The 12,285-nt window shown below is 43.6% G+C and overlaps 1 protein-coding gene across 1 annotated transcript; it reads left to right on the forward strand.

The window, feature by feature from the left end:
* Nucleotides 1-779: 779 nt before the first annotated feature.
* On the forward strand, nucleotides 780-9,862 carry ATP6V1G1 (ATPase H+ transporting V1 subunit G1). The gene is made up of 3 exons (XM_019966798.2): nucleotides 780-993; nucleotides 5,701-5,801; nucleotides 9,053-9,862. The coding sequence occupies exons 1-3, from the start codon at nucleotides 912-914 to the stop codon at nucleotides 9,224-9,226; spliced, it is 357 nt and encodes a 118-aa protein (XP_019822357.1). The 5' UTR covers nucleotides 780-911; the 3' UTR covers nucleotides 9,227-9,862.
* The last annotated feature ends 2,423 nt before the right edge of the window (nucleotides 9,863-12,285 follow it).

Genomic DNA, 12,285 nt, shown 5'->3' on the forward strand with positions numbered 1-12,285 from the left:
TATTCTTTCCTGGCTAGCTTCTCATTCTTCTGATCTCATTTTAAATATCACTTCTTTGGAAGCATCTTCAGACACCTCATCAACTCCCTCTCCTTACTTCTTCTCAGAACAACCTGTGTTTTTCGTTCATTACTTTACCACAGTTTGTAATTTTCTATTTAGTTGACCGAATCTGTTTTTGTCCATCATCTGGACACTCCACCAGGGACCTTGTGTCTCGCTCTCCTCAGTAGCCTCAGTATAAACGTGGTCTAGGTTTGCAGCATGCCTTCATCAAATATTTACAGAAAACACTCCAATCCTTTCCTGAACTCAGTTTCAGAGAGGGAACGCATCTCTCCTCAAACCACACGGATTAGTGGCACACTTGACCCCCAAGTCTCCCTATCCCAATTCAGATTCCAACCCAAGAGCCCGGGTAAGACGTTTAGCCTGCCTCCTAATATATTCTGAGTGCCAAGGAAAGTTTCAGAAACAGGAAGGAGTAAAGCAGTGTGCAGAATAGGAGAAAGTGATTTGACCTGGCCCTACTTCTCTGGATCTCAATGTAAGTTTATTGTAAAGGGAAGGGGGGGATTACTGCAATAACGACGTGACAAAACAACCACAAATATAGAACCAGACAAACGCTAGGCCGAAGCTTGCTCTTGAGACAGAAGACGGTGAAGACAGATGCTGCGCAGGCGCAGTCAAGCCGCTCCACTCTCCCGCCTCCTCCCCGCCCCAAGTCGCAGGCCCGCAGCGCAGTCAGCTGACGCGGCGTCTCGGAGGTCACGTGACAGTGGGCGGGGCTACGGGCGCAAGCGCAGATTGTGCGCGTCTGGGTCAGCTGACCCGAGGGGGCGATTTGGCTGAAGTAGGCCGCAGTCTGCCGCCTCGGAGTCGCCGCTGCCGGCGCCATAGCCATAGCCATGGCCAGTCAGTCGCAGGGCATCCAGCAGCTGCTCCAGGCGGAGAAACGGGCCGCCGAGAAGGTGTCCGAGGCCCGCAAGCGTGAGTTTGGGGTTGAGGCAGCCCGGCGTGGTGCGAGTCCAGGGATTGCGGCTAGGCCGCGAGGGGTGGTAGGTGCATTAGGACCGAAAAAGTGCGGACTGGGCGGGGGAGGGGGATGGTTACAGTCGGGGAAGCTTGTGTGACTCGCAGCTCTCCGGATCCGAACCTCTGGAAGTCTTCTAGGTCGCCTGAGAGCTGCGATGTGGGCTAGTAGATAGGGTGTGGAATCAATAATAGGTGGACGACTTTCTTAGGGTCTGGGAGGCGAATAAAATGGGTTATTCCAAACGGAAGTCGTTGTCTCCACCGTTTACCGTGTTACCCAGCCTGGAAACAGTCCTCTTCGCCACGTCTCAGACCCTCCCTCATTCGCCATGTTTAGTCACTCGGCAAGGCGTTATTTGTTCACTTTTCTCCATCTCTGCAGCCAGCATCTTAGTCCAGGACGCCGTTTTCTGAGAAGCCCATAGCAGCCTAGTTCATTAATTCCTTAATACGTGCCAAACGCAGTACGCCGTTCATTTGTGGTCTTTTATTGCAGTTTTCAAAGCCCCAGTGAAGGAAGCAGCTATTGGGTAGATTAATTGCGGCTGAGAGGAGGGCTAGAGTTGAGAAATGAGAGGTTACTAAAGAACTTAATAGGAGGATCGAATCTAATTGTTGAATGGGAGACTTCCTCCCTCCAATTCATTCTTCTCACTGTAGTCAGAGTCATACATCTCAGTTGCCACTCTGATTTCCTCCTATAGTCACCAGACCTTTAGTGTCTGCAGAATAAAACCTAAATTCCGTAGGAGGGTGTAGGAGGTGTTTTTGAATCAGGCTCGCTCGCTCTTCTCTAATCTCTTAGGTATTGCTTAAAGACACGTAGGTTGATATCACCTTCAAGCCTTTGCACAGTTGGTTCCTGATTGGAAAAGCCTTTTCCTAGTTTACTCTCCTTATTCTCAAACACATAGTCTTCCTTCAGATCTTAAAATTTAGGCAATAGTTCTTCCAGGAAACTTGCCCTAACTGGGTGTTTACCCCTCAGACTAGGTTAGACCTCCTCCCCAAATGCCTGTTTCTGTTGTCACAGTGCAGTAACCTGTTTCTTTATATGGCTCACTTACTAGAATAAGCTCCTGGATAACAGGAACTGTGTCTAATTAAACTTTATTTATTCAGTTTCCCATCTGGTGAGATGTTTCTATTCCTATTTTACCCATGGGAAAGTTGGGACCCAGAGAAAAATGATATGACCATACCCTGGGACACAATATAGCTGGGGTAAAAATACCAAAAACTGGTAATCTCAGTATTCTCTTGATTTTTTTTTTTTTTTTTAAATCATAAGATTTACACTCTTCACCCATACTCAAGCCTGGCTCTGGTACTTTTTCAATTAGGGGTCATATGATACTTTGTATTTCATTGAAAGAGCTTTTTTTGAGGGGGCTGGACATAGGAAGAAATCTTGTAGCTCTGGTGACTGGAAAGTTCTGTGTTGCTCATGGAGTATTCTCATCATGCCCTTGATGAGTATTTCCAGAATGACTTCTCAGAGTATGTCTTGTGATGGATCATCAGCAACAGAAGTTGTATCTGTTGGGAAATGTGTGAGAATATTTGGGGAAAGTGCAGAAACAGTTACTTGGCATATGGTTAAAAATGATTGAGTGCCTTGGAGGTAGGGGTCGTGATTTACACCTTCCTTTTTCCTGTCAGACCTGGTGCAGGGACTTGTATATCTCCAGTAGCTATAACATAGTGATGGAAAGAAATTGTTTTAAAGGAGTAAATTTATGTCTAATATATATCTCAGGATTTGCAGTAGTTAGGAATAGAATTATTAACACCTACAATTTGAAAAAGTTACTGCCTTTCTTGATCTGTAATCATGGTTGACATGCCCAGTTAGGAATTGGAAAGAGACATACATGATGCAGTAAAATGGTCCAGCCCAATTTTTCATGAAATCATTGTGTCATTGGAGTGAAACAGCAGTGCTGGCCTGTACGTGTAAGGCCCTCAACAAAACAGAAAAAACCAGAGTTAAAAGAAATTACTTCCTGCTCAAATACTTTTTGGTTTTCTGAGAAGCCAGTCAGAATTGAACTTTGAAGATGTTTGCTGACAGGGAGAGAATGGTTTTCTGTGATTGTGGTTTTCATTCTGTCTGCCCTCTGATGGATGAGGATAGTAGGCTTGTGCAAGCTTCCTGACGGGAGGGACTGGCTGTGGGGAAAACTGGATCTTCAACAGTTAGAACTGGACATGGGACAACAGACTGGTTCAGAATTGGGAAAGGGATACATTGAGGCTGTATATTGTCACCCTGCTTATTTAAATTACATGTGAGTACATTATGTGAAATGCTGGGCTGGATGAATCACAAGCTGGAATCAAGATTGTTGGGAGAAATATCAATAACCTCAGATAGGCAGATGACACCACCCTTATGGCAGAAAGTGAACAGGAATTAAAGAGCCTCTTGATGAAGGTGAAAGAGGAGAATGAAAGCTCATTTAAAACTCAGCAAAAAAAACTAAGATCATGGCTTCCAGACCCATCACTTCATGGCAAATAGATGGGAAAATGATGGAAACAGTGACAGACTTTTATTTTCTTGGGCTCCAGAATCACTGTGGACAGTGACTGCTTTCATGAAATTAAAAGACACTTGTTCCTTGGAAGAAAAGCAATGACAAACCTAGATAGCGTATTAAAAAGCAGAGATTACTTTGTCTAGTCAAAGCTGTGGTTTTTCCAGTAGTCATATATGATGTGAGAGTTGGACCATAAAGAAGGCTGAACGCCAAAAAATTGATGCCTTTGAACTGTGGTGCTGGAGAAGATTCTTGAGAGTCGCTTGGACAGCACAAAGAGCAAACCAGTCAATCCTAGAGCAGATTAACACTGTTACTCATTGGAAAGACTGATGCTGAAGCTCCAATACTTGGGCCACCTGATGTGAAGAACTGACTCATTGGAAAAGATCCTGATGCCAGGAAAGATTTAAGGCAGGAGGAGACAGAGAGGACAGAGGATGAGATGGTGGATGGCATCATTGATCCAATGAACACAAGTTTGAGCAAACTCCAGGAGATGGCGAAGGACAGGGAAGCCTGGTGTGCTGCAGTCCATGGAGTTTCAAAGAGTCAGACATGACTGAGTGCCTGAACAACAGTAACAAGAAAATGGTTTACCTTAAGTAATTAATTCGGGAAGCCATGGGAGTTGGGAGTGATTGCAAGTGGTATTGTGAAAATGTGGGGCTACTGTGTAATATTCAGGCCAAGTTAAAATTTGTTGGTTTGGGAAATAATCTTGGCTTTCTTGGCCTCGAATGTATAGCTGATGAGGAGGATGGCATGTGGAGTATTGGAGTAGAGGTCAGTCGGAGCAGATCCTAAGTGGTGGGCCCTAAATAGTACTGGAGAAACCTGGAGAAATACTCCTTGAGGGGCTTAGTCACCTTTTGGTTGGTTTAGACTAGCCTCATTTAGTATTAATATCCTGGGGTTATCACCAGTCCAAAATTCTGTTGTTAATCAGGAGTTGTTGCTGCTGCTGTTGCTTAGTCTGTAAGTGGTGTTTGACTCTTTGCAACCCCACAGACTGTAGCCTGCTAGGCCCCTCTGTCCAAGGGATTTCCTAGGCAAGATCAGGAGGTGGAAGGTTAAATTCAGTTTCATTCATCTACATGGACTGTGTGGGATTTGGGCAGTTGATATGCAATGAATTATAAGTTTTCTTTTATTTTTTAATTCTTTTTAAAATTTTAATTGGAGGATAATTGTTTTACAATGTTGTGTTGGTTTCTGCTGTACAACAGCATGAGTCAGCTAGAAGTATACATATATTCCCTCCCTCTTAGCTGCCCTCCCAACAGCTTGCTTTTAAGATGCAGAATGTCTTTCACTCTGAATTAAATAAGTGTTCAGACTGATTGCCTAGGACCTCCCACCCCACCCCACCCCCCAATTTGTGTATCTGAGAAGTTGGACAGAGAAACTTACTGATCTTGTGGTCCATTTTCATAGAGACTCTGACAGAAGCTAGAGAGTTTTCCTAGAGAGTTTTCCCAGCTGTCTGTTAAACTATGCTCTTCTAGAAACCAGAGCCTCTGTGTTTCCTCACTTAGATGTTTGTACAGTCTTATGCCCAGGGCTCCATATCTGAGAAGAATTCCTTCTCAGAACATTTCTTGCTTATTTCCTTGTGCACAGGCATGGATGTTAGTTTCCAATATTACATCATCTGTTTCATTAGTTACAGTTTAGGTTGACGTCCTTTGGGAGCATATTAGCCGCCTCGGTAAGCTAGCTGAGCTCTGATTGTAATGAGCAGCATATTAAGTGTTTACTTCTCAGGGAGAGAATTCCCCAGATGGCTTATGTCGCCCATTTTATGTTGATTCTTAGTAGTTGAGGTTGAGAAAATATTCTGGCACATTCCAAAGTGTTTTGCATAATTTTTACAGTCTGTTAGTATAGAAGGTGGTCCTTTTTGTCAAGTCACTTCCCAGTGAAGTACAGTCTAGTTAAGTACAGGAGGCAGGAACCTCTACCATTGGTTAGCTCTCAATTCCCTTTCTCCCTCTTCCCTACACGTGTCTCTTGAGACTGTATCTTCAAACTTTTGTCACTGTTTATGGTTAGAATTTACCATCTCAGTCTCTGCTTCCTCTTCTTCTTGTCTGTTAACCACTTCCTTTGAAAACAGGAAAGAACCGGAGGCTGAAGCAGGCTAAAGAAGAAGCCCAGGCTGAAGTTGAACAGTACCGCCTGCAGAGGGAGAAGGAGTTCAAGGCCAAGGAAGCTGCGGTGGGTCCAGTGAATTTTCATTATTGCCTTAGTTTCCTGAGGCTTCCTTCCTCTCCTTTTCCCCTTAGGCTCCCAAAAGAGCATAGCTCAGCAATTCTGATTCTGGTAAAAATTTGAAAACTGGGTTATTGGATACTTAGGCAGAATCCCTCAGGATGATTAGTTTTTAACATTTGAATTCTAGTCTTCACTTAGATAAATAATGAAATTATTAATGGATATTAAATATAGATAACTTTATGGAGATATGTTATTTAATATATATTAAATGTAGATAATATTAAATATCTTTAGATGGTGAACGTGTGCCAGATGCAGAGGATCAGCTGTGAACAGAAATAGACATGGTCCTTAGCTTACAGTCTGGTGGTCAGGGACACTCAGTAATAAAACACAAGTCACGCAAATGGACAACTGAAGAGGACTGCGATGGTCATAAACATGAATTCCATGGAGCCCCGCTTTAGTATAGATAGTAACTTACCAGTAGAGGCTAGACCACGATGCACGTGATGCATATAATAATAGTACAGAAACAGATCACAGAAGGTACAGAGGAAGCAGGGGGAGTTAGGGAAAAGGTAAAGGATGGAAGAGGCTTTATAGAGGAAAAAACCTCCATCTGGACTTTTGGATATAGGTAATAGAAAACAGCTCAAGCTGGTTTAAGCAAAGTGGAATTTGTCAACCTACATGATTGGAAACCCAGGTAAAGACTGAGTTCATTTTGATCTATGAGCTTAAATAATGCTTTCAGGGCTACTTCCATCTCTCCTCTCTGCCTTTACGGGCTTCATTCTCAAGTTCTTCATTGTGGCCTACTAGATCCAGGTACACACCCTCCCAGGTCCAAGTCCAGATTAAAGGGTCATGCCTCTCTCTCAGTAAGTAGCCGAAGTTCCGTTCATCTTTGCACTGGGCAGTGACTGCTATTTAAACTTAAAATGAGTCTGGGTCTCTTACTCATGAATTGGTGCTGTAAGTTGTCAGACTGCCCACAAGACAGTGTAGAAATAGGGGTGGCCATCTTGTCCTATTATTGCATTGAAGCTGCCATTGCTTATAGTGATGGCCTCGTGCATGAGATGAGTTTTTCTAGCCGTATTCCATTGTAACTGCTTCACTTTTGTGACTTCTGAGGTTTGCTGTATAGTTGACATGTTCATAGAATAGAGGTAGTGGATTTTTCCGGCCCCCCCCCACCCCATTGAGTAAGGATTATGGACTTTTAAAATATGGGTAGGCGGCTGAGCCAACCATTATGAAATGCTCCAAGGTATTCCTACAGTATGAACAGTGATAGTATGAAGAGCCCTACGTTTGAATCTCTGCCTGTTCACGTGAACCTTTTTGAGTGAAGGAATGTAATTAACATATGTAATGAGGTGACAGCAGCTTAGGTGTTGGAAAGGGTCAGGCACAAAAAAAGTGATGCCTTAAGAACCTGATGGGTCACATTCTGATAAAGTAGGTGCAACAGTTAACAATGAGAAGACAGTAAATGAAAGTTTATCACTGTGTGAAGTTCTAAATAGAAACTGAAGAGGTAAGACATCAGTGCACCAAAATTTCAAGCAATAAAACAGCAACAGTGAGAGGATAGTTCCCTTTTCACCCAGACCTGCAGTCCTCAGAGATAACCACTGTTAACAGTTTCTTGTGTATTCTTCTAGAATGTCATGTGTTCATAATACTGGTGAATCCACTGCTGAAGTGCTAAAACATTAACTAGTCATAGTAAAACTGTATATTCCTCCTAAATTGCATCTCCCTAGTGTTAAAATACAGAGACATTACTTTGTCAACAGAAGTTCCTCTAGTCAAGGCTATGGTTTATCCAGTGGTCATGTATGGATGTGAGAGTTGGACTATAAAGAAAGCTGAGCACCGAAGAATTGATGCTTTTGAACTGTGGTGCTGGAGAAGACTCTTGAGAGTCCCTTGGACTGCAAGGAGAGCCAACCAGTCCATCCTAAAGGAGATCATCAGTCCTGGGTATTCATTGGAGGGACTGATGCTGAAGCTGAAACTCCCAATACTTTGGCCACCTGATGCGAAGAGCTGACACATTGGAAAAGACAATGATGCTGGGAAAGATTGAGAGCAGGAGGAGAAGGGGACGACAGAGGATGAGATGGTTGGATGGCATCACCGACTCAATGGACATGGGTTTGGGTAGACTCTGGGAGTTGGTGATGGACAGGGAAGCCTGGTGTGCTTCGGTTCATGGGGTCACAAAGAGTTGGACACGACTTAGTGACTGAACTGAACTGAGTGTTACTTTTTAAGAGGTTTTGTTTTTTTTTAAATACCACATATATCTCTCCCTTTTAAAAGTGCACTAGGAGATACTACTAACCACGAGGCCTCAGTGGTTGGGTCTTCAGGTTCATTTCAGTCTCTGGTTAAGGCTGCACATTAGACTCTAGAGAGAAGTGACTGTGTCCCTCTCCGGGATAATTTCCCAGGAGTGGAAATGCTGTGCAGTTTGTTTACCTTTTGTTCAATGTTGAAAAGTCAGCCACCCAAGTTGACTGTATCAGCTTCTGCTCCCACAAACCATGGGAACGCTGACTTCTCACATGCTCTTTGGTCACAATGTTACATTTCCTGCTGCTGATCATTATATTTATGATGAAACTGGGTTTCTTCAAAAGTCTGAAGTCCGTCAGTTCAGTCACTTAGTCGTGTCTGACTCTGCAACCCCATGAACTGCAGCAGGCCAGGCTTCCCTGTCCATCAACAACTCCCGGAACTTGCTCAAACTCGTCCATCGAGTAGGTGATGCCATCCGACCATCTCATCCTCTGTCATCCCCTTCTCCTCCCGCCTTCAATCTTTCCCAGCCTCAAGGTCTTTTCCAGTGAGTCAGTTCACATCAGGTGGCCAAAGTATTGGAGTTTCAGCTTCAGCATCAGTCCTTCCAATGAATATTCAGGACTGTTTTCCATTAGAATTGACTGGTTGGAACTCCTTGCAGTCCAAGGGACTCTCAAGAGTCTTCTCCAATACCACAGTTCAAAAGCATCAATTCTTTGGTGTTCAGCTTTCTTTATAGTCCAACTCTGACCTCTATACATGACTATTGGAAAAACCATAGGTTTGACTAGATGGACCTTTGTCGGCAAAGTAATATCTCTGTTTTTTAGTATGCTGTCTGGGTTGGTCAGGAAGCTGCTTATTAAAAGTCTGAAAGCTGCTTATTAAATGTTCATCCTGATGTTCCCTCTGTTGTCATTCCCCGAATTTAGGCTCTGGGATCCCATGGTAGTTGCAGCACTGAAGTAGAGAAGGACACCCAGGAGAAGATGACCATCCTTCAAACCTACTTCCAGCAGAACAGGGATGAAGTCTTGGATAACCTCTTGGCCTTTGTCTGCGACATCCGGCCGGAAATCCATGAGAACTACCGCATAAATGGATAGAGGCAGAAGAAAAGTGCCTATTGCGTGGATTGGCGTTTTGAACGCCTTCATGGAACATGAGGCTTCATTTAGCAAGGCTTGAGTTACATCTTACGAAAAGGCATTAAATTATTTCTGTATATTATATAGTAGGTCCCTTCACTTTTTGCAGAATCACCAACGTGGATTCTTTGTACAGGCTTGGAGCTTATCCAAAGATGTATCTTTTTACCTCATATTTCTTAGAAATTTAATGGATATATGTTGTCTGTTTTCTATGCCTTTTCTCTCAAGCAGCATATTATCAACACTGACTTTTTCTTTCTTAGATAGTTCTTTAAAACCCAATTTTCCTAAGAAAGAAAGGGATTAAAGCATTTTTTTCCCTAAATCTTTCTTTAAGGTCAGGGGCTTTATCTATGAAAAAGTAGTAAATAGTCATTTGTAACCCATGTTAAACAACAGCCAGCCTTAAAATAGTCCTTTCCAACTAAGGGTTAGAACAATGGGTCCTAGTGTTGGGCTGCTGTTAGTTTCTCTTATTCACACTTACTAGGTGGTAGAATTCACTAACTTGTTACATTTTACTACTTGTGTACTGATACTGTACTGATAATCATTTAAAAGTAAAGACTGTTGTGTGTTTTCCTCCTCTCAGCTGCATGCTCTTTGATAATGCAAAATGTGCTTTGACCCAGATGTTCTTTGACCCAGAATTTCACTAAGGAAATTAGTACATGCATCATACACACATTTGCGTGCATACTGAGAAAATATTCATGGTATGCACCTTAGCAGGAAGGAAATCACTTGTGACTTCATCCAGCAGCTGTTTTGAAAAACAGCAGTCAACTAGTAAGTCTGAAGTTTGCCTTTTCTTGAGAGCCCCCTGTTCTGGGGCAGCCTTGTATTTCCTTATTGGTGGGCTAAATGCTTAGTGTGGAACCTAAGGTAACTTCACACTAGCACTTAAGAATTAAATGCCCCCAACCCACTGTAGTGGAGATGGTAATGGCAACCCACTCCAGTATATTCTTACCTGGAGAATCCCATGGACAGAGGAACCTGTGGGCTATAGTCATGGCGTCGCAAGAGTCAGACATGACTTAGTGACTAAACCACTACCGCCAACCCACTGTAAACTGATAGTCTTTGGCGGGCAAGATGATTTCTGGTAGGTGGAAACAATGGAAAGAACATCATCCTGAAACTAAAGGAGAATCAGATGACCTTTTAAAAATGTATTATTTTTGTTTACCCCGGATGGTTTGTTCTCTGGGCGCTTCCGTCTCCAGTTGGTCCCTTTTTATAGAGTTCCTCATAAGAACTTTCCATATGAGCGTTCCTGTTTTTTGGTGTTCAAGCATTCCAGTAACTGCTTGTCAGGTGAGCGGTGCTGACCAGATTGGAGTCCCATCCTCTGCCTGCTTGACCTTGATTATCATGGGACACGGTCCTCTCAAGCCATGTTCTCAGCCTCCGTTTTGCAGCAGTGTGCTGCCTTGCTTTCCAGTCTCTTGCTGGTTACTCCCCTTTTCCTGAAGTCTTGTTCTTGGATGTCTCTACATCCATTTCCTTGTTGAGACCATCTACATTTCGTGGCTTTAATATCATCTATATTGAAGACCCAAATTTATATCCCCAACTGAAGACCCAAATTTATCTCTAACTTACCTCCCCTGAACTCAGAATTCTCAGATTGCTTATTTGATGCTTTGCTTTGACATCTGATAAGCATCTCCACCCTAACTAATGTGTCCCAAACAGTACCTGGATTTGTTAGGCCTTTACTCCTGGTATGGTTAAAGAGAGAACTCCAAGCCTCTACCTAACTGCAGATACAGATTTCCCAAACTGGAGGACTACCAAGGAGAAACGTCGTGTGTTCACTAGTTAAGACCCAGTATCTTCAACTTGGTGTCCACCAGTATTTTTACCCTGAATCTGTAGGGTTGTACTTACCTGACTGCTTGACTCTTAACCTTCCAGTTACAAGCAAAAGGGGTGTAATCTAGGCTCACAAGATGAGACACGAACAGAACTTGGTGCGTGAACTAAGGGACAGGAGCCTAAAGAGACTGAAGAAGGAACTGAATGTAAAGTGAGCAGAAAAATACTTGGCTGTAAGGGGAGAGCACAAACGGGTGCCCAGTGGCTGTTGGGGGAGGTGGTTTGAGGAAGGCGATGGCAGGTTTAAATGCTTGTGGGTGAGGGGACAGAAGGAGGGAGACTGGAGATGTTCCCGGGTGGGGAGAGAGCCCTGAGGGAGGCCAAGAGACTGGCAATCTTGGTTGTCAACCTTGACTGTACCCAGCAAAAATGGTGCCTGCCCCGGCCACTCCCAGGCAGTGGAACTGGTCTCTGGGAGTGGGGTCTGGAGTAACATTTTAAAAAATTTCCCTTTGGGGACTTCCTTGGTGGTCCAGTGGTTAAGACCCCACACTTCTAATGCAGGTGGTGTGGTGGTCAGGGACTAAGGTCCTGCATGCCAGCTGGGAAGTGTGACCAAAAATAAATTTCCCTTTGGAGGTGTGACTTGAGAAAGTAGCATCTGGTAGGTTCTTCAACCTCAAAGACACGCAGATATGTTGGTTCTGATGTAGAATGAACCTCAAGACATGCCGAACAGTGTGTGGTTGGTTCTCATTGAGAATGAAAAGCTAAACACACCTGTATTTCCATATGCAGAGCATATGACTGGTGGTTATACGCTGCTGGTTAATAGTGACTATCTCAGAAGGTCTCAGCTGTGGGAGAGTTACTTTCAGTACACTTACCCATTGGGGTGTTCAGCAGTGTCCTTGACCTGTACCCATTGGCTGCCAGTAGTAACCCCTTCAATGTAATGACCAAAAATACCTCCAGACATTGTCAGATATCCCTTGGGGTCCAAAACCACCCAGCGGACAACCACTTAACGACAGGAGAATTACTGAATGTTCCACACGATTCCTGGGACATTGTACGCACCAACGAGCATTTCCTAATTTTCTAAAATTTGCTGCTTTTCTCATCCTTGATTATGTCAAGTCTAATAATAGCTCTAAATGGTATGGATTGGATGTTCTCTGAAGTCTCAA

Source organism: Bos indicus, chromosome 8 (assembly GCF_029378745.1).
Source record: "Bos indicus isolate NIAB-ARS_2022 breed Sahiwal x Tharparkar chromosome 8, NIAB-ARS_B.indTharparkar_mat_pri_1.0, whole genome shotgun sequence".
NCBI lineage: Eukaryota > Metazoa > Chordata > Mammalia > Artiodactyla > Bovidae > Bos > Bos indicus.